Source organism: Xiphophorus couchianus, chromosome 22 (genome assembly GCF_001444195.1).
Source record: "Xiphophorus couchianus chromosome 22, X_couchianus-1.0, whole genome shotgun sequence".
NCBI lineage: Eukaryota > Metazoa > Chordata > Actinopteri > Cyprinodontiformes > Poeciliidae > Xiphophorus > Xiphophorus couchianus.
Window position 1 is genome coordinate 18148916 of NC_040249.1, and position 26811 is coordinate 18175726.

Consider the following 26811-nt stretch of genomic DNA (forward strand, 5'->3'; position numbering starts at 1 on the left):
AGAACGTCTACACGTTCATTTAGTAGTCTTTTTTTTTTTTTAACAGCATATGAAATGTAAAAAAAACCTCAAAACGTAATTAAAACAAAACGTAAGATTAAAGTTATAAAAAAAAAACAAGTGGTGAAAAAAAGAGAAATTACTACAGTAATTTAATACGCAAATACTAAGGTGTTCGGAACAGAAAATCGAGAATATAATTCGTTTAGATTACGTTGCTTAAACAAATGGAGCTAGTTTCCTTGCAGACAAGTCTGAGGGAGCGCTAAAACAATTATAATCCGTTCTCGTGATATGGATCCGTTCTTGCTTCCGATTGGACGTCACACAAACCGTGTCCCAATCAATGAAAGGACTGGCAGTTGGCCCAGTGAGCTGTGGTGCGTTCAAAGAACTTCTGTACATTATCCAATCAGTCGCGTTGAGATGGCGTTTTCGATGTTTTAAAAGAGAGAAGCTGTCCGAAATTTTCTTAGGCAAATCTAAATAATATTTATTAAGGAAAGGACAGTTTGGTACTCTCTGCGATGTTTAACATGCTATCAAAAGAAATTACACAAAAGGTGATTTTTGTTACCCATGAACAATTACCCATGATTCATGTCATTTGCCGTTTAAATTGAGTTGTTTGGCAATAACTTGGCAGCCCGGTTTGAAATTTTAGCTGCCAAACATGTTGTGTCGCATTCCAGGTTTTATTTAAAGTATACCGTAGCCAACACAAATTATAAAGTTACTGTTTTTAGTACGGCCTCATCAGATGTGGAAAACCACAGCCTTCCCTTTTGAAATAATAAAATTAATGAATGGATAAAATGAAATAATAGAAGTAAAGTTAAATTAGTCTGTTGTGTGATGAACAGTGATTTTCAAAAATAAAGGGCAGGCGCGAAGGTCCCCAATTCACACAAAATGGCCTATTAAACATGTGTAGTGATTACAGTAAGGTTGGAATTGAATATGAAAATAAAATACTTATAGCGCCATCCTGCAATTTTATTTACAAAAAAAAAAAATTATTTATGGCATATAGTTCTCCAAATCCCCATAGAACTGCAAAAATGCTTTAGTATTTCAATTCAATCACCGGACACATGATGGCAGCGTTGCTTTGCTTATGATGAAAAAGCAAGAGCCTCAGAGTGGTAGAAAAACATTTATTTATTAGCTGGCCGGTATGTAACGTGATTCTACCAGCTTCACAGAGATGTTTATCCAATCAAGTCAACATTGAGACCATAAAAGCTAATAAGCTTTTAGTCGGACATGACACAGTGTAACACCACTGACACCAGATGCTGCTCCAATAAACTTCACATTAAATTATGGATCCCTTGAGCTTTATTCTCAGTTTATGTGCACTCAGGTAATAATTAAACATGACAGTGTAATTTTATGTACAGAACCTATTATGGACGAGATTTTAGTGAATAGAAATGTAAAAAAGTTGACTTTTGCTCCAATTTTTTCAAAAGATTTCGCAACACCGAGTGGTCCAAACATCTGAGAACGGTCGACTCTCTGAGGATTTCAGTACTCTCTCTCCACGCAGCCCACGCTCGCTCCACTGTCGGGACACTTGCAGGAGCGGCCCCTCGGCGTCGCTAAACAGAGGTGAGTGCAGCCGCCGTTGTTCACAGAACAGTAGTTTTGACCTGTTGAAGGAGAGCAAACTTTTGAGGACACTTATTTAAATAAGAAGTCTGAACAGCACGGAGTAGCAGGAAACAGCCTCTTTATATATATGAAACACATCCAAGGGAAACACATAGCAAGCTCCAGATGTTGGGGGCCCACTCCCTTCACTACACATTCCCTCGGTTTGGTCCAGCCTTTATCTAGAGGGGAGGATGAAGTCTGGTGCTTTGCGTTACCATGACTCATTACTCCAAATAAAAAACATCGAGCTGCAAATTCCTGCTGTTACTTTAAGCTCGTTATGCATGCTAGCTATATTTCCCACCAGTTACAACGTCTTACAGTTTGTTTTCTAATTGCAACCTCACCTTCGACATTACCAAAAGTTTTGTGCACATTTGTAATGGAAACATAGCTACTGATTAACTCAATTTACTAATTAGGCCACTGATTTTACAAAGAGGCATCAAAGTAATGGGGGTTTAACAGAAATGCACGTCCAGATCTGATTTTTATTGTCAAATAAATGGGAAAAAAAATCTATATTTTTCTTCCACTTCACAATTGGGTTCTGCTTTAGCTGCGTTTCCATTGACGATATTATGTGACATTACGAAAATAAATCTGCTTCATAAAAACTGTTGTTTTTCTATAAAAAATATTGCCAATAGAATGTGTTTTTTTTTGACTGCATAGAAATTTGCAATAGAAACATTTATTTTGTATCACACAAGTCACATGATCCACCACCAGATGTTGCCACAGACGCAAACCACGAGAAGAAGAAGACGAGGACGACAGGAAGTAGTTGGGAGATGATGGCGCTGCATGTTTTGTTGTTTGTAATGATTTATCAAATGAACAAACTTATTTACGTGATTTTAATTCCTTTCCTTATTTAATGGAAATACTGCAATTGTGAAATTGTTTTTTCGATGTAAGTGGAATATTGACAAAATTTTGCACACTTTTGTAATGAAAATGCAGCTTCCGTCATGGTCTGTCACATAAGATTAGGAGTGTAATCAATTGCACTCCTAATCTGGCCATTCACCGATTACCGATATTTTAAAAAGCCTAACCTGCCTATTCTGATTTTGTCCGATTCCAATTTTGTTTTGTCTGAAATGTTGCTCAATATAGCAAGAAAGTTGCTGAGTTGGCAACAGTGGGGTAATTATTGTTAATTGTAAACGTGCAGACATGACCTGGTGGGCCGGTCTGTCAGTCAAACCTTTCTCATGGGAGACCAGAAAAGGACAATAGTTGATTTTTAGACCTTTCCCGAGGTATATAAGATCAATTTCACATGTAAAAATCAGCCGATCACCAAGGAAATCGGCAACGATAAATTGGCTGGCTGATAAATCGGTGCACCCGTACATAACAACATGAGTCTCAATGTGACAATTTGTCAAAAACATGCAGTTTGCAACATTTTGAAGAATATAAAAGCAATCATTTGTCACATCCATTAGAAAAATGTTACACTTTTTAAACCGGTTTACTACCTGGAAGACACTGGGCGTAGGCCGTGGTGATCCCGTAGATGTTGGTCCGTTTCTGTGGCTGGAACTCATCCGACTCCTTTCCAGCATATTGGTCCACTTCAACGACCGCATCCCTGTTGTAAACACAATCAGCATGAGAGATTTCAGCAATGTGGGAAGGTCTCTGCCTGTGGGATCTTCCCAGCGTCTCCTGTTTAGTGTGTAAAGTCTGTCAAGGATGAGTAAGAGTTTGGTTTGGCTTCAGAGCTGCAGTTTGTTGCAAACTGTCTGAAGTGCTCGCCTCCCCCCACAAACACCTCTCAACCTTCTTGTGTAAGGTCCTGCAGAGATCACAGAGAGGCCCCTGGTAGGTCACTGGCAGATGCCTGAGCTGAGAAATTGCAAGCAGCTGTCACTTTTTCGAATTCCTCCAAACCCCTTGCTCAAAGCAACTTATCCCCCAACTCCCGCTTTCTTAGCTGCAACATAAATTCAGCTAAACATAATCTGAGCTTGGGAAAACATGAAGAAACAAACTCCAAACCTTTGCCAATCAGTGTAGTAGAGGTTCTTCCCAAAGGTTGTAATTCCAAACGGGTACTGGAGTCCTTCCAGAACCGTGCTGCGCTGAGCCCGGCCAGGATTCATGCACTCCATTTTATGTGTGCCTGCAGGCAAGAGGATGAAGCACAGGACTCATCCCAGAGCATACATCAAAGTGAAGGTTAGTCATCCGCCTGAAGCCTACCTGCGTCCGCCCAGCACAGCAGGGAGCTCTGAGAGTCATACGTCAAGGCGTTCGGCAGGCCCAGCTCGCTCTGAACCAGCAGTCTCCTGTTGGATCCGTCCATGTAGGAGGTTTCGATCTTCGGAGCTTCACGATTCCAATCAGCCCAGTACAAATTCCTGTTGTCAGGAGATGAACCGTACACAATATTTCCAATTAAATCCAATAAAACAGATAGATTGAATTTTTACTCAGCAATAAACAGAAAGTTGATTAATTTATACCAGAGTTGGATAGTAATTGGTTACATTTACTTGAGTAAAATCTTGGAAAAAAATTACTTTTAAGAGTATTTTTACTATACGCTGTAGGTTTTTACTCTTACTTGAGTGATTTTATTACTCTACCCACTGTGAGAAATTTCACTGAATGAAGACAAGCTTGTTTTAACTAAAAATTCACCAGACAAAGAGCTGCAGTTTTGTTAAAATTTCATAAACTAATTAGGAAAAATGTTTCTTTTCCCTGATTTTGTTATTTTTAAAATTATGTTATTTAAAGTAATGTTTTTCGTTTTGTTCCTTAAAATACCAACATTTCCACGCGACTTTCTTTATATCTTTTCCATCTGATGATGTAATTTTAAAATATTACATGATTTATGTTCCGATTAGTTACTCAGTACTTGAGTAACATTTTTACCAAATACGTTTTTACTCTTGAGTAATTTCTTAGTGCTACTCTCGCTTGAGTGCAATTTTTGGGTAATCTACCCATTTCTGGTTTATATAAATCCAAGCCATTAGCTCGGAAATAGGTACAAAAACAGTAATATTCATATTCTGAGACATTTGTTTTAAAAGAATCTGCACAGTGTCGCCTATTTGTAGTCAAATTGATTTACATTTTCCTGTGATAAAATTTGCTCCTGATGTTTTGCTGGCTTGTTTGTGACAATAATGACTTTAAAAAACAAGAAAAGGTGAAAATTGATGAAACTGAGTCTTCTGTTTACCTCTGAAGGCAAAACTTGGATCTCAGACTAACTTACTCACAACTTAACAATGTTCCAGCAGCAAATCATAAAACTTGTGAGATACCTAATTTAATAAAGTTGAGGCTTTTTAAAGCAAACGTCCAAGTAGATTTTGAAGTTTTTTTATTTTCGCAACTAAAGTTAAATTTTAGTTGGAGTCTCAAACTCGGAGTCAAAGTCCTTTGTAGTTCTTGGAGATTATCATGTTTCCGCAGTGTTTGGAGTAGTCAAGCTTATTTTGAGCAAATTAACTAGATTTTAAACATGTTTCTGAAACATCACTAACTCTCATTTAGCGATTTAGTGGAACTTTATAAGAGCCTCTTATTTTTAGACCTTGAGCTCTGCCTTAAATTGGTCTTCAACAAAAATAAGAGACTGCTATGGTATCTTATTTTTTATGTGGGGTTTTGTTTTGTGCACCGTTTTTTTTTAGATAAAACTGTTGGTTAAAAATGTCACTGTCCTAAATTATGTGAAAACGGTGGGGTAAATTCACTTTTATATTAGTTAAAAATGTAATGTTATTTTTTTTTAGCACATCCAAGAGGCTGGTGTTAAGCTTGTAATTTCTAGCAAAATATCTGGCTTAAGCTTTTTATTTTAAGAATTACACACCCGTTGATGGGGTCAGTGACGATAGCTCGGGGGTTTACGAGATCAGTATCTATGAGGACTCGACGCTGAGTCCCGTCCAGAGACGCCACCTCAATGCGATCGGCCACGGAGTCGGTCCAGAACATTGTTCGACCCAAGTGGTCAACGGCAATCCCTTCAGGGCTGCTCAAATCTGCAAGAATACGAGTTCACTTTATTTCAAAACAGTCTCTTAATGTGTTAAAGTATAAGGAAGCAGAAATACCTGATGTGATGACAGCAGTGGGTTCTCCTCCATCTATGCTAGCCTTGCTAATCGAAGGAGATGAAATTTCTGTCCAGTAAACCATTTTCTCCATGCAGTCGTAGGCCACTCCAATGATTGCCTTCCCCTGCGGATGGGTCAACAAACAACATTTTTTAAGAGCGTTTGTTCTGAGAGTCGGGGAGCAGATGTGCGTCTAGACACAAACAATTTCAGTAAAAAATCCAGTGTGGGCCACTGAGCCAAACTTCAGACCAGCTGGTTGAAAACATCTCAAACTGATGTTAGTCATTAGAGCGGAGGCCGCCATGTGACTCCAATAAAAATGTAAGTCCTAAATACAAGGAGCAGATGGGAGTCTGACAGAAAGAGAGCAAAGTCTTTGACCCAAGATTCAATGGCTGCAGCAAGAAATAATTCCTGTTCTGTTGGATATGTTTTGATGTTCAGTCTAAACGTTTTGAATGTTTAGAACTGGATCTTAGACTTACGAGGGAATATTTTATAGAAGAAACTTACAGGAAGATGGAGGACAGCCTTGGCATCTTGCTTTTTCATATTGTAAGCTTCCAAAGGGATGTGATCTATTCTGCCGCTCTGGGCAAACAGGAGGTGTGTCCCTGGGGGCAAAACCACATCGGGTCGAGGTCGGGGTCCAACAGGTGGAGCCACAGTGCCATGAGGGAGACCTGACGAAGTAAAAAAAAAAATTAGGAGTTAAATCAATGGACCTTAATCAAACTCTAAGGCTGATGGTCCGGGAGATTCAGTTCGATTGGGGACCAAAGTTGCAAATTTGTTACATTTTCAGATGCTGTGGTTCGCTTTCAACCTGGACTGAGTCAAACGAACCACACCAATTGAAAAACCTGTCCCCCCAATTGCCTGTGGTGGCGCTGCACCAAGAACTACTGAAGGAAACGACATGAAAACTTCAGAAGAAGACCAGCGCAACTTCTTTCTTCACAAAATGTAAACAGAAATGGAGTAGTGTCAGATTTTAGGATTTCTCTTTTGTCTTTGGTAAAAAACAACGAACCATTTCTCCCTCTAGTGCTGGACTCACACATTTGTTTTGGTTGTATTTACCCAGAATGCCCTGTGCTTTAGTCTACTTCCTGTTTTCGGAGCGATCTCCAGGCCGCTTGGCATTCAGATATGCATTCGAACCACACCCAGGTTTACTTTAATCAAACTAAGACCTAGGTTTTTAGAGAGACCAAAGTTAGCATTTTTGGTCTGAACAAGACTTTCTAGGCAAACGGACCAGGGTTCGATTAAAGCGCAGTGAACAGAGTTGGTGTGAATGCACCCTTCGTAGCTGTTTTGGGAGCAGCAATTTACTTACAGTAAGGTTGGCTGCCATCGTCTGTGCGAGTCCCAGGGATCTCTTGTCCATTTCGATCCACACACCAGCACTGCCCAGTGCTACCGAAGCACTGAACTGGCTGATAATCACCATTTTCATCGCACTCAGGGATGAACTGTCCGACAGGTCGAGGTCCACGTGGATTGAAGCTGGTCTGGCCTAGAAGGCGTTCTCTGATGTCCTCGCATTGGGTTTTGGTCCGCTCTGAATAAAAAATAAAAGAAATCAGACCTCCAAGAAGCAACAGAGCACTTCTGAAAAACTCCCCTCTCTGCCAGAAGTATAAAATAACCTCAATAAAACTATTACCAAGAACAGAGTAGATGAAACCTTTTAACTCTTTCACCTGAATAAATATAGAACAGATATAAACTAGGGGTGATTCAGTATAGCAATGGCAAATAGAGCTGATTTTTAATAGCAAATTTGCATCTTAAATAATAAATTCTAAGTACAAAACAAATGGTTTTTTTTGTTTTTTAGGCATGTCTTCTTTTGTGTTTTCATTTTATTGCTATCGTAGGTAAGGCCACAAATCTCCAGTGACTTTTCACTCAAAACCAGTAATTAAAATGGGCTAAACACAGTTAAGGGTTTTCAAGGACACTTCTCATTTTTGTTGCTGGGAATAAACAAAAATTTATTTCTTGACCAACAAGTTAGGAAAATGTACAAATTTGAGACATTTTTTCAGACCTTTTAAATTGTAATTTCAATTTGTTGCTGAGCAGGAAAAAAAGAAAAGAATTCCCAATAACATTATTTAGCTTTTTTTGCTTAAAAATGGAAATAAACTGTGGCTCATGAGTGCTCTCAACTTGGTGAATTTAGTAAAAAGTTTGGACACTTCTGGTATAAATCATAGACTCACCTGAGGAGCAGTAGAAACCGTCTCCGCTGTAACCCAGCCTGCACTGGCAGATAAATGAACCCTGTGTGTTTGTGCACAGCGCGTTCTGATGGCACCTGCTCTGCTGGCACTCGTCTATGTCTTCAGGAAAAAGACGAGAGGGTGAGTGAGGAAAAAGGAGCAGCATAACTCATAGAGCAAACTTCAAAATGATGGTTTTTGACAGTTTAACTCAGTTCAACCCAACTCTGTGGGCTTTCAAGTGGTTCTGAACTGCATGCAGCACAATATGAGGTCCTATTGTTTTGTTATATTGACATAATATTTTACCGTTTCACATGTGAAATAGAGAAGACCTTCATTGGAAAATGTGTTGTCTGGGTGTAACAAGGTTTTAGGCTTATCTATACACAAACGTCACAGCGAGGTCACTATTCTGCAAAGAAAGTCAAAGGTTTTTCTCCCATATTTATAGTTGCCAAAGCTTCTTAGAAATATATGAGGTTTTTAACTTAGCATATCTCAAATTCAACTGAATCTAATATAAAATGTTCAAATAAATTACAATTCTGTCTTACACCACTTTATAGTTTCAATTTCCTGCAAATTAAAGGTGTTTAGAAATTTGGATCGTAGACGTACAACGTTCCCAGTAATTTAACTACTTCCAAAAAGCTAACACTCTCTCCTCTCTCCTACCCCGGCACGATCTCCCGTCTCCTGCGAAGCCTGGGAGGCAGGTGCAGATGTAAGAGGAACCTCCATTGTAGTTGCACTGAGCTCGCTCGGGGATGTCACAGTTATGTGTTCCTTCCTCACAGTGGTTCACTGGTCGATCAACCTCTGTGGAAGGAAAGAAATAAAAAAAGAGCTTACGAATGGTATTAACTTCAAAAACCTGTTGAGGAGATTCAGCTCAACATGCTGCAAGTCTTTGTACTTTCATTTGGTTCTTAAAAAACAGCACAAGTGCTTAGAAAAAAACTAAAACGTCACAAATCAGAAGACATTGCCCCTCGCCTAGCAACCCCAGCAGAATTCTGTCAATCACCTAGCAACCCCAGCAAAGCTCAGCCCCTGGCCTAGCAACACCAGCAGAATTCTGTCAATCACCTAGCAACCCCACCAAAACCCTGCCCGTTACCTAGCAATGCCAGCAGAATTCTGTCAATCACCTAGCAACCCCAGCAAAGCCCAGCCCGTTACCTAGCAACCCCTGCAGAATTCTGCCTATCACCTAGCAACCCAAGCTGAGCTCCAGAACATTTGGTCAGTTTTTTTTTCCCTTCTACATTTCTTACATTAGCGGGCTTTTAAATAAAAAAATTTTTATACTTCCTGTCACTTTAATGCTGATGACATTCAGCCTTGAGCTAAATAGTTCATCCTAGTCTACGCCTTAGTCACAACTGATGGGTATCTTTTCAGTAATTATTTCTCATTACAACTGAGACAATGATTATAGCTCCACCCAAAGCTCTTGCTTTCTTCTCCTGAAGAACAAAATCCAGAATTAAAAATAGCTTTAGCCCTCCTTTGGCTTTGATTTCGATTCATTTCATTTAGGGAACATTTATAAATTGTGTCATATCCTCTCCTCTACCAAGTCAGAGAAAATTATTTTAGCATTCTTGCTATCATATTTAGATAATTATAAGATCCTATTGAATTTACCACATAGTAAATCATCTTTTAAGCTATTCAAAATGCTGCTGCCAGACTACTTTACTTCATGTTTATATCTGAAACAAACACTTAGTGATGTTTATGGTATTTTTTTTAAAGTAAAGAGATTAGGTCACTCACCGATGCATGTCCGTCCATCAATACCGAACTGATACCCTTCATCACACTCGCAGCGAAAAGTCCCAGGCTGATTGTTGCAGATTGAGTTAGGTCCACAGATCTGAGGATTTTCTCTGCACTCATCGATGTCTGGCAAAGACAACAGGCTCTTATCACTTCCTAATTATTCCCAAGAAATTTTGACTTCTAAAATCTGCATTTATGAAACCCGTCTGTTTTCCTGTCAGATGTTGCATGATCAAAGAGAAAAGCTTGATGAGATTTGGTAATTTTCCCAAGATAGCATCTGTCTGAAAAACTTCCTTCCTCTCTCTACTGTGTGTTCTTCCTGTTTGCTCTTTCATGTAGAAGACTTTTGGTTGTATGGAGGAAATCATGACCACACTGGACATGCCAAAGGGGATTCAACACACTGGATAGCCCCTGTTAAGTGGCACAATTGTCCCGTCCCACCGGAGGGAAGTTTGAGTTATCTTAATAGTGGGTCTGGAAAAGATATGAGAAGTGTGTGATTCATAGCGGCTTAGAAAACCATCACATTAACTTTTTCTATATTTTGTCACGTTATGATTATGAAATTTAAGAGAGTTATTAGATTCTGTTTACAGTTTTATTATGTATTTTATTCTGAAGTTTCTGTTTGAATCTGAAAAAAATGGCCTTAGATTTATTTTCCTTCCTTTAAAATGTGGTAAAATAGCTATTTGATTACTGTAAATTGCAGATTGTTAACAATGAAAATGTTAACACAGTGGTACAAGAAACAAGAGACAAGAAAATAAAAGACAAAAGGAGGAAATTTTAGCAACTGGACCTGATTGAGGGGAGCAAGAGTAAAAGAGGAAAACCATTTATCATTTTCCTTCCCTTTTAGATGTATATTCTACTTTGTGTAGATATAATGCATAAAAAACACATCAAAAAGAATTGCAGAGATTATGCTGATATATTTCATTAAGACCAGTCTCACCATAACATGTACGCCCATCACCATTAAATCCTGAGGCACACTGGCACGTGAACTCATTTCCTTGACTGGGTCGGCAAATGGCATTGGTATCACAGCCGTGTCTCCCAGTAAAACATGGGTTCTCTTCTGGTTCCCCCCCTGAAAATTACAATTTGTACGCCAATTTTATTGAAAACAAAACTAAACCTTTTGCAGAAGTCTCTTTTATGCAGACGCTTTATGCCCTTACCATTGACATCTCCAATCTTGTTGCTCATGGCCAAACGGAGGAGCTGGTTTGGAGCGTCATACAGAGCGAAGACCTGATCCACGCTTAGCAGCTGCGTAGGCTTCATGTCCCTTGAAACCTCACCATGCTGGCAGCCCTGGAAGGAAATGGTCTGACGCCACTGAAACCTCCTGTATTCACTGGTTCCTTCAGGGAAAATCAGCTTGTAGTTCTGAGTGGAGGATGAGGTGATCACTGAAACGTAAAATACCCTGATAAGTAAATACAATAAAGACACCCTGAAGGGTCAGACTCTGTGTCTTACGGTTGCTGCTGTACTGGTAGATTTCTGTGTAAGGTTCAGACTGGATGGAAGTGCCTGGAGGAACCTCAGGGATCTGGCCGTTCAGGGTGGTGGTCACCACCAGGTGGTCCTGTTCGTCCGTCCCTTTAAACTCCTGCCTGATGGTTAGCTTCTCGTTCCCAGGTAGAAAGGTCATTTCAGCCTGTCGGGTGAACTCTCCCCCTACAGAAAACAGTGAAATTTAAGACCCTGACCATGGAAACATTGTAATCCAGCTCGTAAGACAGTAAAGCTGCAACGCAATTGCAAATGTTCATCCTTCTCCTAGTTTCATAGCATTAAATTCTCGTTCATAGTTACCCTGAAAAAGTAACTTCATTACTGATTACGCCTTGAAAATGTAACAGATTAGGTGTGAAAAGATCAATCTCCTCCATCTCCTCCCTGTGCTACTGAAGAAATGCACCACTCCCCACCAAAAACAACCAATCTGAGCCAGGAAGAGAGTCTTAGTGCTGTCAATCAATCTCATGTAGTTCTTGCTAAATGTGCTAATGGTAGAGAAACAACTTAATGTTACAGAAAAACCATTTATGAGTTGAACAGGCTATGCTAGATGATAGCTGTGATTGACAGCACTAAGATCCGCCTCCTGGCTCTGAATGGTTCTAGTTAGCACTGAACCATTCAGTTAGCACTCTACCTTCTACCACTGGGAGAAGGTAGAGGAGCTTCACGGTTGATCTGACTCATCCTGTACTCTTATGACATAGTGACAGTTTCAATATACATACTGCAGCTTTAATCTGATTAATAGATTGAACATAGCAACACGTTGAAAAAAGGAGTCTCAGAGTAACGCAATGTCAGAACTGACATCACTGCTCACCAATAAGGCCGAAGCCGTTCTTAAATCCAGGCTGCTCAAGAGCAAACGCCCAGCCGATCACACCACTGATGGCCGACAATGGCATCAACGACGGCCCCAGAGCATCAGGAATGTCGCTGATGGCAACATAGGATCGGCCGTCGTTCACCACCACGTACGAGTGGAGGTCCTTGCTGCTGAACTCCACTGGAGACTGAGAGTTGCCCACAAAAACCCTCCCATTGACTTTACCATTCATCCTTTGTGGCTTTCCTGTAAAAAAACAAATTGTTTATTGCTAGAATGTTCTCATTGTTATTATGTTTTATAATTTCAGAAGTAAAAGCATACCCTCTGCCACACACTGCAGTCCATTTCCATAGTAGCCATGTCTGCAGTGACAGCAGAATCCACTGGTATAATCTCTGCAGTCTGCAAACTGGGAGCATTTATTTCTGCTGTTGGCACATGTCCCAAGGTTGTACGAAAACACTGAGAATGAAGAATAAAGACAAAGTTAAGATTTCCCAGATAAATACTAATAGTTTAATAAAAAAAATTTTTCATTAGAAAAGGTGTCCCACAGAGGTGTATATTTGAGATTCTGCTGTTTTAATAGACAAATAAACACTAAACACTATTTTATTGGGATGTTTTTTTTAATATAAATTAAAGTAGAACATCATTGTGAATCGGAAGGAAAATTACAATATGTGTTTCAATTACAGAAATATAAATCAGATTAAGGTTTGTGTGCAAATGTATTCAGATGGTTATTATTTGAGTATTCTAAATAATAGACAGATTTGCAAACAAATAAATGAGTGAATCAGTAATTTAATCTCAGGCTTGTTATGGCACACCACTCTGACACCATCATACAGAATTTGAATAAGGTAAAGGTGAAACGATGCCACTTTAGAAGTTCTGAGAATAACATATTTACACAAAAAGAAGGGTTTTTAATATCTTAAATGTAAAATATAAGTATTTCTAGTACAGTTGTGCTCTGAATGGGATGTTTCAGAGTCTGTACTTAAGTTTATTCAAACACTAAATTAGTTGACAATTATTTCAACAATAGATTAATCACAATTAATTGTTTCAAACTTTCTCTTGGATTTATTTTCGAGCTCTGTGTTACGGCCCGGCTCGGATGGCCGCAACGAAAAATAGGGAGGACATGGAAACCAGAAACATTTTTAGCCCTTCAGAGGCATTTATTAAAATGCCAGTTAACTACTTCCATAGGTAAAGCACATAAATATGAAGTTATGTAGTTGTAATGTGACAAAATGAGAATAAAATTATGTTTTTCTGCACAGACCCACCATCTACATTTATCTCTGGGTCATCGACCACAACTACTTCGGGGTTCTGTGGCTGATGTGGCTGGTATGGCAGAGGAAGGATTTCAAGGACGTCAATCTGTTCAGCATCTGGATCAATGTTAGCATATCTCTGCTGTCCTTCGTGCTCCAAAACCGGCAGCGGGGCCTCCGGCGGCAGATCGGTGACTTCCCCAGGAGCAACATTGGAAAAATGGGGAGACGTTCCGATCTCATAAACCCATACACCACGCATGCCAGAGTTTGTCTTCCTGTGAGAGTGGATGATATAAGTGAGTCTGCAAGATGAACATGGCAGTGAAATAGTGATTTGTTGGGACAGATTCTTACTCCGCCAATTCCCTGACAGAAGTCTCGTTATCCATGCTGTTGCGGTAATATTGTCCCTGGCTGGAAAACAGGAATCCTCGGACCAAACCTTGGCTGAAGCCAGAATGCATGATCACATCATTGTCTCCTATTGGTGTGGATAAAAACTGAACTCCATCCCTGGCGTAGAGGAGAATTGCATATGAGGCAGTCTCCAGGGAGGCAAGAACCAGCTGGAAGGTGTTTCTCTAAGCAAAAGAAAATGCAAGAAAGAGTGTTAATGTTTCGCTCCACCAAAGTCTAGTAAAAATAGACCCTTGACGACTGAGAAAGGATTGCTACCTGGAAACGTAGACTCATTTGAGTTTTTATTTTACCCAATTGCTAACTTTTGGCAATGTGCCAATATAATGCTAAGAAGCTTACCGGAAATTGGAGGCCTTTCAAACAACCATCCCGCACCACTAAAAGAGAATATCCAAACAAGATGGCTGCTAATGTTAATTCAATATTTGAAGGCATAGCCAACATGGACTGAATGGCTCTGTTCAGTTCCTCTGCTGCCATTACTAAAACTACAGGCAAACTGCAATTCTAAAACAGCGCAGAAAATCACAACTTGTCCTCCTTCTGTTTACTGATTGGCCCAGTAAAAATCTACTATCAAAGTCTAGGGGAGAAAACCCAAACTGTACTGGAAGTTAGATTTTTTTAGCATGATTGCACAGAAAGGTAATGGCCAGGCTTGGAGGTGTGGATTCTATTGAGGTTTTAAATTTTACCCTAGGGTTTCCCTCAGTATATTATAGGCCTGGCGGCCCGCCGTGCTTTACAAGCCCCACCGCCAGGCTAAGCCTTTCTTGTTTATGTCTTTAGGAAAATAATAATAAATAAATAAACGCTTTTTTTTTTTAAGTTAGCTGGGGGGAGATCTGAGAAACTCGCCCCATAAACTTTACCAACTAACTGTGTCCCCTTGTTAAAAACTCAACAGACACAAATGGAAGAGCTACTAAAGCCACATTAGCAACATTAAATTAAATCTCCCGTTTGTTGCACATCTCTGTGCAGTGCAGCGGATTTAACTCGTACAGGGCCGGTCCAAGGCTGTATGAGGCCTTGAGCAGAATTTGACTTAGGGGCCCCCCTTGCTGCTGAAAACATCAGCAACTCTAACAGCTTCTGTGTTAGATTTTCTGAAATCTGGGAGAGGGGAAGTAGTTTAATTGGCCAATCTAAAAAGCTACCCCCGCGACCCGACCTCGGATAAGCGGAAGAAGATGGATGGATGGATGGATAGTTTGTATTTGTGAACAAACAGCTCAAACTCAAAGATTAAACTCACAGCATCAGATTGTTGATATGGTAACAAAACAATTTAACTATAAATATTGTTCTTTGAACTTTTACAAAGTGAACTTGCCAGCTCCTTAAAATCTTACATATAAAGATTAAACAATTTAAAATATTTTAATGTATGTATGCTGAAATCATTAAATCAAATTTAGCAGCATTGACCATCTCAGTAAATAAATGTTACATTTATGTATCTGTGGTCCGTGTTAAAATATTAGCATTTATGGGGCCCCTGAAGCCCTTGGGGCCTGATGGAGCTGCTGACTTAATTTGGATTAAACAAAAGTGCAAATAATTAATATTCATTTTAATTGTGTTTTTTGATTTGTTGTTTTTAAGACTAGTTGTTTGTTTACTAGTTGTGGGTTTAAGACTAGCTGGTGATGAAACATCATCACCAGCTTAGCACACGGCTAAGCTAGCTCCAGCACAGATAAACTGCAGAACCGCTTGACGCTCACCTTCTTCTCGATGCCGTCTCCTCTGGTTTGGGGTTCATGAGCGGCGACATCCATCCAGGTGATCACCAAGGCAGCTGTAGGACTGACCTCATCGTCGTCCGGGAAGGCCCTGTTGATGTGCTCAGCCGCCCGACGCAGAACATCCGGACTGGAGTCCTGACGGAAGAAAACTCTCCCCAAGCCATCGCTTGTGTCCAGATCCCCCTGCAGAGCTGCGATCATGCCAAATTTGGGAGGCATTTTACCGAGGTATGTCGACTCGCTTGTTGGTTCTGCCGTGGCGACAAAACCGTTGGTGTTGATCTGAAATTAAAGGAACAAAATGACGGCTTGGATATGAAGAAAAATATGAGTGACAGCCTCCTCTTGACACCACAGAAATAGACAAATTTTATATTTGAGCTCTTTTTTATATATTTTTGAGCTCTTACCATTTATAATTACTTTAAAAAAAAATTAAAACGGTTCTTAACACATTAGATCTGTTAGCATTTTGAATAATAAGAACCCTATCCTAATCCCACCATGTAGCCAATTGTGTTTTGCCATGTAGGTGAAGGATTAATTTGGTTTTAATTGTTTATTATATCAATCAATCAAGTTTATGTGTACAGCACATTTATTCAACAAGGCAGTTTAAAGTGCTTTACATAATACAAAATAAAAAGTCATAAAAACATCATTCTGTTGCTAATTTAAGAAACCAGTAACAAACATTACATTTTGTGGAGTACCATCATCAAAATGATCTATACATACCATATATGTTGGTCAATGTTATAGTTTCCTTGTTTTGTATTTGTTTGTTTTGATTGTATTTGTGTAGTCAAGTCTTTTGGTAACACTTTATTTGATGGGTTGTGAATAAGACTGTTATGACATCGTCATAAACATGACATAACACCTGTCATAAGTAAGTCTTTATGAGTATTTATGATTGTTGTCATAAAGTGTCATTCGGTAAATCATGACACTTTTAATACAACGTTGACATTATTCAAAATGTTTTCATTATGACAACTTGTCATTAACCAAGAAATCATGACAAATGATTTATAAATTTGTTATAAAAGTATTACTGATTAAACTTTAAAAATTATGTAGCTTTATGTTATTAAAGCTAAAGTTTAATCAGTAATACTTTTTTATAACAAATTTATGTCAGATCAGGATTTCTTGGTTAATGTCAAGTTGTCATAACAAAGACATATCGAATAATGACAACTTTGTATTAAAAGTGTCATGATTTACCGAATGACACTTTATGACAACAGTCATAAATATTCATGAAGACTTACTCATGTTCATGACAGGTGTTATGTCATGTTTATGACAATGTCATAACAGTCTTATTCACAACCCATCAAATAAAGTGTTACCAGTCTTTTTAACCTTGTTTGCATAAACGTTAATTTATCTTGCTAAAAACAAACACTCATTATCCAGGGACAAGAGATGTAAAATAGCCTTTTGGCTAATTCTGGTGCATTTACAAAAATGTTAATTAATGTGTTTTGTCCCAATCAAATGCATTAGAGTTAAACATTTTCCAAACTCATTAGACCATAGTTGTTTTCCATCCAAAAAGCCATATTTGGCCCCACTACTACAAAATAAAACTTGCCTAGAGGCCCCCTAAAAATCTCTCTTTTAAATATGTACAACATGAAATGTTTTATTCTGAAAGCTAACACAATTAAATTAAATGTAATTATATTGTCAGATTTTAAAAGAAAAAAGCAATTCTACAGAATGAAATCAGCCGTTTTTAAAAATATGGGAAATGAAGAAAGATGGAGAGCATAGTTTGATGGTAGTGACTTTTAAAAGCCTGTTGTAGACATTAAAAGCAGATTTTGCTTAAGAACTTACGGAAAATCCCATAAAACTACAATTTTGTGTTGCATTTTGGCTTTGTAAGAGCCACAGTGCATTATTTTAATGATTCAAAAGAGCTATCTTTCTGAGTCAATAGTAAAATGAACAAACAACGTTTACATAACGTAACATAGTGTTTACACGCTTACTGGTTTAATGGGAGCACATGTGAAGGCTTAAAAACAGTAGGATTATGTCAAAAACATCCTTCCTTACAAAAAGAGAACAAGAAAACTCTTCTTTGGAAAGGCTGTGCTGTTTCCTGTCTCCTGAAGAACAGCCTCAGAGAGCATAAAGATTGGACACTAATCGTCATTACAGAAACTTCCTGACAAACTGGGAAAACAATCAGCGATCGTCATCTCACAGATGTGGAGCAGAGAGCAAAATAAAAAGAGAGATCTTTATAGATAACTGTCAACATATGTTAAACCTTGATAAAATGCTAATTACACTCATAAGGAGATGATAACCCCCCCCAACCTGATTACGAAAGACAATTTTGTTTAACCATGTCTGCACTGAAACCGCTGGGAAACAGTTAACTCCCACAGGGCGCAGACAGTTCAGAGCAGACTGTGTCATAAATGAAAAACAGAGCTAGCTGCAGCTGGGAGGCAAGGCTGCGGTGAGCAATGCAGCCGGGAGTCATCCTAAAAACAAAAAATAAATCAACTTCAAGCTAATGCGTAAACCACAGCTCTATGATTGTGCATGTTTAATTAAGGTTAGCTACACTGCTAAATATGAAAATTATAGTAAAAACCTCTAAATGGCAATGGTAAGAAAATTAAAGGAACAAAAATAAATGTCTAAAATAGATATAGCAGTTCAGGGTTTCCCCAGTGCATATTAAGCCTGGCGGGTCATCAGGCTTTACTTGTGCCCCTACCAGGCTAAGCACTGCTTCCATCCATCCATCCACTTTCCGTTCACCCTTGTCCCTAATGGGGTCGGGAGGGTTGCTGGTGCCTATCCCCAGCTACATTCCGGGCGAGAGGCGGGGTACACCCCGGACAGGTCGCCAGTCTGTCGCAGGGCCTAAGCACTGCTTGTTTTATTTTATTTTTTTATATGTTTGTGTTTTTTAAGACTTTATAGTTGGTGTTCAGGTGTTAATCTTCCAATCTTTCAATAACACATAATTATCAAAAGATATTTTCAAATGTTCCATCAACTTTAATAATTTTTTAACTCTAGTTAAAAACATGGCAGGCCGCTGGATGAATGACTGCTCTAACACCCAACCACCAGGGTCAGCAAGTTTTCTGGAGGAAACCTAATTCACACAAATACTCAAGTTATTATGGTCAACGTTTGATAAAAGGACATTAAGATAAAATCTATATGTTCAAATGGTATTAACAGGAGAAAGTTATATTACAATTGCAAGTAACTAATAGTATGATAATGGTTAATCTACAGTTTTTGCAGCTTTAATTTGCTTGAATCGGGCATCCAAAATATACTTCAATTTACACAAAAACAGGATGTTAAGTTGTTGCACATCAATTTTCAAAACAAACATTTAGATTTTTGCAACTTCTTGAACAATAATACAATTAAATAATGAGATGTGTGATCACATATATTATCGATACCAATATCTGGAGCAGCATTAATCCTTTACTAAGTCATTTTTGGGGAGTATAAGAAACTGAGGGATTGTTTCAACAAGGAAAGCAATGTGGAATACACCAATTACAGATTTTTAGCTGTACATATTTATTTAAAGTTAGAATTACGACTAGTCCTGTTTGTCAACATGTACTGAAATGGCACTCAGCAAGGAACAATCCAGTTCTCCAAAACCAAAATAAAAAGCCAGATTAGTCTGCAAATGCTCTTAGGGTCAAAAACCTGGTGTTTGGAGATGCATTCTGTGACTAGATGAAATGAAAACTAATCAACTTCAAGGTTGTTCCTTCAAACTAGCTAGATGTTTGAAGGAATAAACTTCAAGGAAAGTTGTGAGAAGTATGACGATGGGCTTTATGAAGTTGTCGATGGGCAACCTGTCAAATTTAGCACAAATTGATCTTTTTAAAAAACAATAACTCAAAGCCTATCGGAAAATTAGTTACAGTCATAACTTTCTAAGTGGTTACCACCAAACCCTAACCTCTGTCTCTGGAAGAAGGATCTGTAAACATGAGATTCAGGTCATGCAGTTTAAAAGGTAATTATACCAAGTAGCTAGAACATGTCTGTAAACTTCTGACTTTGAAAGATGTCTAAGAGAAATTAAAAAATACTTTTATTTTTGGTCATTTAGCAAAAGATTAAATATCAGAATAAGAAAAAAAATGACATGGGCCTCTGTATATACGCTGTATCTAAACATCTGGTTTCAGCTGTAATGCCTTGGAAATTACATTTTGCATGCTTTTGTCCGTTTTGGCGCCTTGCTGCGCAGCACAATTAAAACATATGTTTTACACATCAGATTCAGAGGGGCTGCTTGTTCGACCAAATGGCTCATTTCCTTTTACAAGTAACTGGAGAAAGAAAAGTTAAATTAAAGGAAAGTTTTGATTAGAATCAGTTCAAGAACACATTTTTGACATACCAATGTTTTATGCAACGTGAACTGATCACTGGATCTTTTTGGGGGGTTGGATAACAAACTGTGATTCTTGCCCCTTATGTAAACAGTAACATGATAAGCTCAAGAGAAGCGGATTCCACCAGTCAGAGAAGGCGCAATGAAAAGTAAATTGATCCTAACTGTTTACGGTCGACAGAAAAAGCACAAATCACCGGAAAAAGAATGTTAAACTTCCAGGAATTGCTAATGGATGTGACTTCTGGCCGCGTTCCTGTTTGGATTATGCGCAATTACGCAAAACAAGAGAACGACTGCCAGCCTATGTTGACTTCTAACCTCCGGTTTGAATATGTTGTAGCGTGATGAATTACTGGTTTACTTACAAAAATGCTGTCGAAAGTGCCATCATAAAAAAACAAGGGCTTGCTGAGTGAGAGGCGGTGGGTCTGGTCATTCCCTGAGTTTAGTGACTGATCTCCTGCGTTGGGACCGAAGGCGAAAAACTCTTCTCGTCTTACGCTCTGCACCGATGCCATAAATCCGACAAAACTCGCCCAAAGGAGCCATCCTGGCTTTACCCAACTCATCGTTCCAGTTTCTGAAGCAGCAGAGCGGCCACTCCTGTGTTTTAAGGAGGACTAATGAATTGTTGGGTCACGAAGTGGAGTCCTAAGGAGTGGGCGGAGAGCTGCGGAGCGCGTCAGACTCAGAGAACAGCTTTGGTTTAGTTGTCTGTTCAAGATCTCCTATAACAAGCTTCTTTTGGAGCTACGCTGAGATTTCCAGACGCATCTTACTGAATTTGGACTTCACAGAGAAGTTATTTGTTTTAATGTAAGTGTAAGGTCATGTTTTTCACCGATTCATCCCATGCAGTGTGATATTCAGAAGAAACGGATGTTCTAGATCCGGTTTTATCTTAAATGTTCTCAAGAGCCGGTTGTGTCAGAATCTATTGATAACACTCATTAAACTTTTAAATATTAATTAATAGTTGTCTCTGCATTATTGATAATTTTTTCACATTGATCAGTTCTTCTAGGATTTTGCGATTGTTTTGTGTTTATTTATTTATTGCAATCAAAATCACAGATTTATTATGCTAATTTAGAAATATTTGCAAGAAATTTACCAATATTTACGCATATCTATGACAGTAAATGTGATTAAGAAAGCATGCGGCAGCTGTATCGTAAAAGTAAGAAATAGCGCCAACTACTGGTGGGAGTTAGTATAACTGAAGCCATGCATTAGCCGGAGTAGGGATCTGTTGATCTGTTTGGGAGAATATTTGCGATCTCTGAATCGCGGAAAACCGGCGGGTCAGATGTATGTAATTTGGCGTCTGAAGTGCCACATAAAAAGCTGTGGCAGGCTAGACTTTATCCAAATTCTGACTCAGGTTTTAACAAAAATAATTCAAAGGAAAAACCACAAAAGCGCCTAAAGGTCAGACATTTAATGATGTATCAAACTTAAATATTAAAACGTATCAATATTGATATTGGTATCTGAAATATTGGCCCTCTCTTTACTCGGTATTGAATTTATACCAAAATATGCATTACTGCATATACTAAACAATATAACTGCTGGACAATTTTTTTATTTAATTGTTGAACATCTTATTCTTAGTAAATGATACAAAACAATAATCAAGTTTTAACATTTTACCTGACTTTCTTTGCCTTTTTTTCCATGATGTCAAACAAAGTAGTAACATATAAAAAATTTTTGCCAAAATGATTTTGGCAAAAAATCACAACCTCTTTCTTTCCAAAAGATGTTTTGGGCAAAAGAAAAAATGACTTAGTTCATTATTTTAGGAACCTTACAAATCTGTAACATCATCACTGGGTTATCACAAGTTGTTTAAAGGCTCAGTAATTCTTCAAAAAAAAAAAAAGCCCCGACCAAAGCGTTAGTTGCAGAAGCTGTGAAGTAAAAATCCCTTTTTTATTGGTCTTATTTAATATTCTAGCTTGGATTTCTGTCCACTGAACGCCAGAATAGTCAAAAATCACAAAAGTAAACACTGAAAATATGATACTCTGTGCACAGATGAATGATTTCCTGTTTTTTTATGTGCTTTGGCTTACAGTTAAACTACTTAGAATTCTTTGTTGATGATAAAACCCTGAGAGGAGAAGAGTTCATCTTCTCATCCTTTCATTTAAAGGAAATCTTAAACCTTCCATGCAGTGTTGCCATAACTCAGAGTCGGTTTATTTGGACGATGATACTGTCATTATACAGCCGGGGGCCACAGAGTGGGCCGTGTCCGGAGGGACAACCCTGGACTCAGGCCAGCAGACCGTCATAACATGGACCAAAGACCACAAAAAGAGCTCCGAGTTTAGTGTAGTTTGCTGAAATGTTATGTTAACAGCAGCAACGCAAAGCAAAGCAGCATCCAGTAATGACTCGGGTTGTGCTGCAGCGGCTGTCACAGTCAGCCCCAGCTGGGATAATGAGGACAGGTTTTGGTCTGGAAGAGTCTCTGACCGGCTAACAGATGATCAGTCATCCATCCAGCACTTTGGCCCGTCTAATTGAGAATCGTTTGGACCTATTGTTATGGCATTTGGTATCCGTGGTAACCATTATGCCCACTAACATTCAGTGAAGTTTCATTTTGTTTTTATCTTTTTTCAATGCAAAAAAGTGGTTCAAAAACTTAGAAAAGCAATTTAAATGTCTCATTTTAAAATGAATGGAAGCTTTTCTAGTCAAATTAAGATGTTTTTTTTACTTGAAAAATACCTGGAACAAGTCAGCATTTGTGATAATTAAGCTTTAATTAAGCTGGAATTGTGTTGTATGATTAGTCCAGTTATCTGAGGTTAATTATTTAAAAATAACATGCCACAGATTGGATAGCAGCTTTATTCTTGTTTTAAAAAATGCTTGATATTTTAAATATAAAACTATACGAATTGTAAGATTTCCTTAGGAAGATTTGGAGCTTCATAATGAGTAAAGCCAAATCAAATGTTTGTTACTTAGCCATAAAAACAAGAATTTTCTTATTTATTTTTGTACTTTTTTTTTTCTTTAAGTTTGGAAAAAGCAGCTTAAAGCTTAAAGAACGTTTTTATTTTCTGCTAAGTTCAATAACTGTAAATTACAATAAACTAAATTGTAAAATGTCACAAAGCCAGTTTTGAAAGCAGTTAAGCAAAACGTCACTGTTTTAGTACAGTCCGATGGCGCCACCTTCTGTTCGCACTGGGAATCAACTCTGGTAGTTTCTGGCAAGTCAGGGCAAAAGAAAACATTTCCTACAGCAGAAAAGATAAATCAGAGATTCATAAGCAGTCGTGAATATAATACTAATTATAGGTTTTTAATGACACTTTGAAACAAGTATTTCTTATACAACCAACAATTTTAACGATTTTAAAGAGAAGAATTGGGTGCACAGGCTTCCTTATATCAAGTATTTTCTCTAAAACAGAAATAATAGAAATATAGCTCCATACATTTCTCTATATATTTAATTAAATGAAAACTACCTCAAAATTCTTCAACCTGCCCTCAGCTTAACATCTAAATATTGAAGTATAAAATAGAATAGAATTTGATAGAAACATGGGTATTTAAGTGTAACAACAGTAACAGATATAAAATTTCACACAAAAAGTTCCCAGTGTGCAGTACATTAAAAACAATATTAATAGTAATACTAATATACTGTACAAGACCATAACAGAAAATACTGCGTAGTGGTTAGGAATAGGAATATCAGATCACTTTTGCAAAAATGTACGTAATGAAAAAGATGCAGACTATCTATAAGACAGCATACTATAGGTCGAGGATAATGATAAAGATGACAAGTGTTAATATTTTGGAATAATGTCACCCTCACTTATATTTAAAATGTTTAGGCCTTTTTTTAGAACCAGGTCTGTCCTTCCAGTTTAAATAACATAAATAGAATAATTTCAGACCCTTTACAAGAAACAAAACAACCAGATGAAAAGACAACAAATCAGAATGAACAAAAAAAAAAAAAGCATACATAAGTCAATCTTCAAGCTCTTCCCTTTGCTTGTTTTCCACTAATTCTGCCAAGAAGAGAAATTAAATCTACAGGCGTACAACAGAGTGTAGTTTCTCTGCACCTTGCCAACAACAATTTATCCAAATTTTTCAGTGTATATTTGTATATTTTAGCCTGAGTCCATAATTTTGAGCCTTTGTGGAGCAGAAACAATATTTTCAAACTTATTCACCTCATTCTTGTTTGTAAGTGGTGAAAGCTGAGTGGTATCCACCAGTGCAGCCAAGAATAAACAGCAACAACGCACCTTTAGGCAGCTCAAAACTGGTAACATTCATAACGCTTATATGTTAAAATATATATGGTGATGTCATCAGTGATCGTCACTGTGTTGCCTGGGAACCAGCAGGCTGTTGTCTGATGTGCCCTTAAATGGAAACTGGATTATTTTTTGCAGAAGTGACGATGTGGGTGATTTAAAGGGCCAGAGCCCGACTGTGGAAAACACAATAAAACCCAAAAAGTGTGTGCATTCATTTCTAAATACTGCATACACTGGTTTAAATCTAAAACCTAGCCAATAGGTTTGCACTGCAGCTGACAGCATCCTGTTTGGTGGGGCCTCTGTGGCAAATTAATGCATGAGGAAAGTTAAAGGTCAGATGGAGTGAACTCCATCTTTGGATTTCCTCGTGTTCTCATGCCCGGTCACATAGCACAAAGACCCTGCTGCTAAAAAGCAAAACAAAAACCAACCTGACTTGGGGTTGTGCACACATGAGATAAGCTGCTTCTTCTTTGGGTCAAAAACCAAAGTCTGTCCCTGTAATGTTTGGTTGCCGGAATGAAAGGGGAAACCCATCAATGTTACACATAGAAATCAGTCAATGTGACTCAAAATGTTCTTTCAGTTCTCTGTGGGACTGAAAAGAAAAACAATTCTGATAACATCACACTTCCTATTTTCACTGGGAAACAAATATGACACAATCTTGCACAGAGTTGAAGAAAAACAGTGACCTTAAACATTTTAATTTTGACACAAATTCTATAAGTTGAATTTAATTTGAGGTCCCACTTCTAGTAAAACCTGTCATAATTTGATAAATAACTTTTATTGTTGAATAAGAAATTGTAAAGTTACACAGCAAAAAATGAACTTGAATAATTTGGTTTATTTAGCTTGTCTTAAAGAAAAAAAGTAGTCTAAATAAGCTAAATAAGTCTAATTATTGCTGTTAATTTTTTCACTGTGTAACTTTATAAATGGCGCTGCATATTTGCTGGATTGTTTGTACATTTGGTGATATTATTGTATGAGAAAATGTATTTTTCTTGACACTTTCACCACTTCCCTTCACACAATTATCAAGCAAACAGCACCTGATGATGACAAACATACATATCTTAGCTGTGCATAGGACTGCAACCTTCTGGAAAAAGGTCACAGTGCTCTTTCTTGGAATCTGCTGTTGCCACTTCCCCCACTTTGTGGATTTCTCAAACTTCTCGTGTTTCTTCTTCATGTTGCTGTTGCTTCTTTTTACTAGATAAATAGGAAAATCGATTGTTTATCAAGTCTGAGGACTCCGAAGCATTTTACACTACAATCAATCATAATTCACACACTGGTGGATCAAAAACTGATAAATCTATCATTGCTGCCTTCTCTTGTGCTTTGTTCATTGTTGGTTTTTGATCATTTGTTTATTGATCTGGTTCTAAACGTTCCTCAGGATTTTAATAATCCTAGACTTGATGCATACTTTCACAAAGAGTGATGTGGACATTGTGATGAATGAAAATAAAATAAATAAATCTTAGATTAAACTTTACAGGAAGGTTCCTCTGGGATATTCAGTTTCCAGCAGCAGCACACTGACAGAAAAAAAGACCAAATATAATGAAAAAATGAGAAAATATGAAAAATCAAAGTATATAGCATCAGTATTTACGCCACATTTGAATGATTTTGGTAAATACATAAGATTAGTATACATATATGTAAATAATTGGTTAACCTCATCCTGTTGTTGGCATAAAATAAAAGACATCAAACTTGCTTACTGTAAATTTAGTGTTTACCAGCTGATGTTACTTTCAAATAATTAAAATAATACGGCACATTTAAATACCCCTCTGCATCTCAAAACCATGGAAAATTGCCTCCAACCACCCTCCACTGCCAAGAGAGAAATACGAGCCAAACAATATGGCTGCTAATGTTAATTCAATATTTGGAAGCGCGTCCAACGCGGATTGAAGGGCTTTGTTCACTCCCTCCGCTGCCATTGCTAAAACAACATAAAACAACGCCATCATTCACAACTTCTTCTGTTCACTGTTTGGCCCGGATGAGAATCTACCGGAGTGAATCAAAGTGAATGGGAGAAAGTCCAGACTGTCTGCAAAGCTAGGGTAATGGGCTACGGACGCTAACTAAAAATAGTTAGAAAGTAACTATTTTGTTTAGGAAATATATTATTAGCTTTTAAACTTGCAAAAATTTTCACCTACCCACATAAATTGCATAAAAAAATTGATACACGGATTTTATTGTTTAAATTTTAAGTTTTTTTCTGTGTAAAGCCTTACTGTTGTCCATATATTTGTTTTATTTAACACATATACTAAATGAATCAGTCTGGTTTTCATGCAGGGTTGTAAAACGAGATTAAATGCATAAAGGAGTCCTGATCTGCCCTCTCGGGATCAGAGCTGCGGTGGGAAGCGCCATCACAGGGTTAAAGGTACAGTAGCATGCGTCAGCTGGTGC

At 37.9% G+C, this 26811-nt stretch overlaps 1 protein-coding gene across 1 annotated transcript; it reads right to left on the reverse strand.

Moving 5' to 3' along the window:
• Positions 1 to 1137: 1137 nt before the first annotated feature.
• On the reverse strand, positions 1138 to 20711 carry nid1a (nidogen 1a). The gene is made up of 20 exons (XM_028006041.1): positions 20413 to 20711; positions 15604 to 15906; positions 13808 to 14034; positions 13460 to 13728; positions 12480 to 12620; positions 12150 to 12401; positions 11282 to 11482; positions 10978 to 11211; positions 10749 to 10886; positions 9779 to 9907; positions 8672 to 8815; positions 7994 to 8113; positions 7102 to 7326; positions 6273 to 6442; positions 5754 to 5880; positions 5510 to 5681; positions 3877 to 4034; positions 3673 to 3796; positions 3150 to 3262; positions 1138 to 1655 (listed from the first exon to the last, which is right to left on the reverse strand). The coding sequence occupies exons 1-20, from the start codon at positions 20614 to 20616 to the stop codon at positions 1531 to 1533; spliced, it is 3576 nt and encodes a 1191-aa protein (XP_027861842.1). The 5' UTR covers positions 20617 to 20711; the 3' UTR covers positions 1138 to 1530.
• Between the last annotated feature and the right edge of the window lie 6100 nt (positions 20712 to 26811).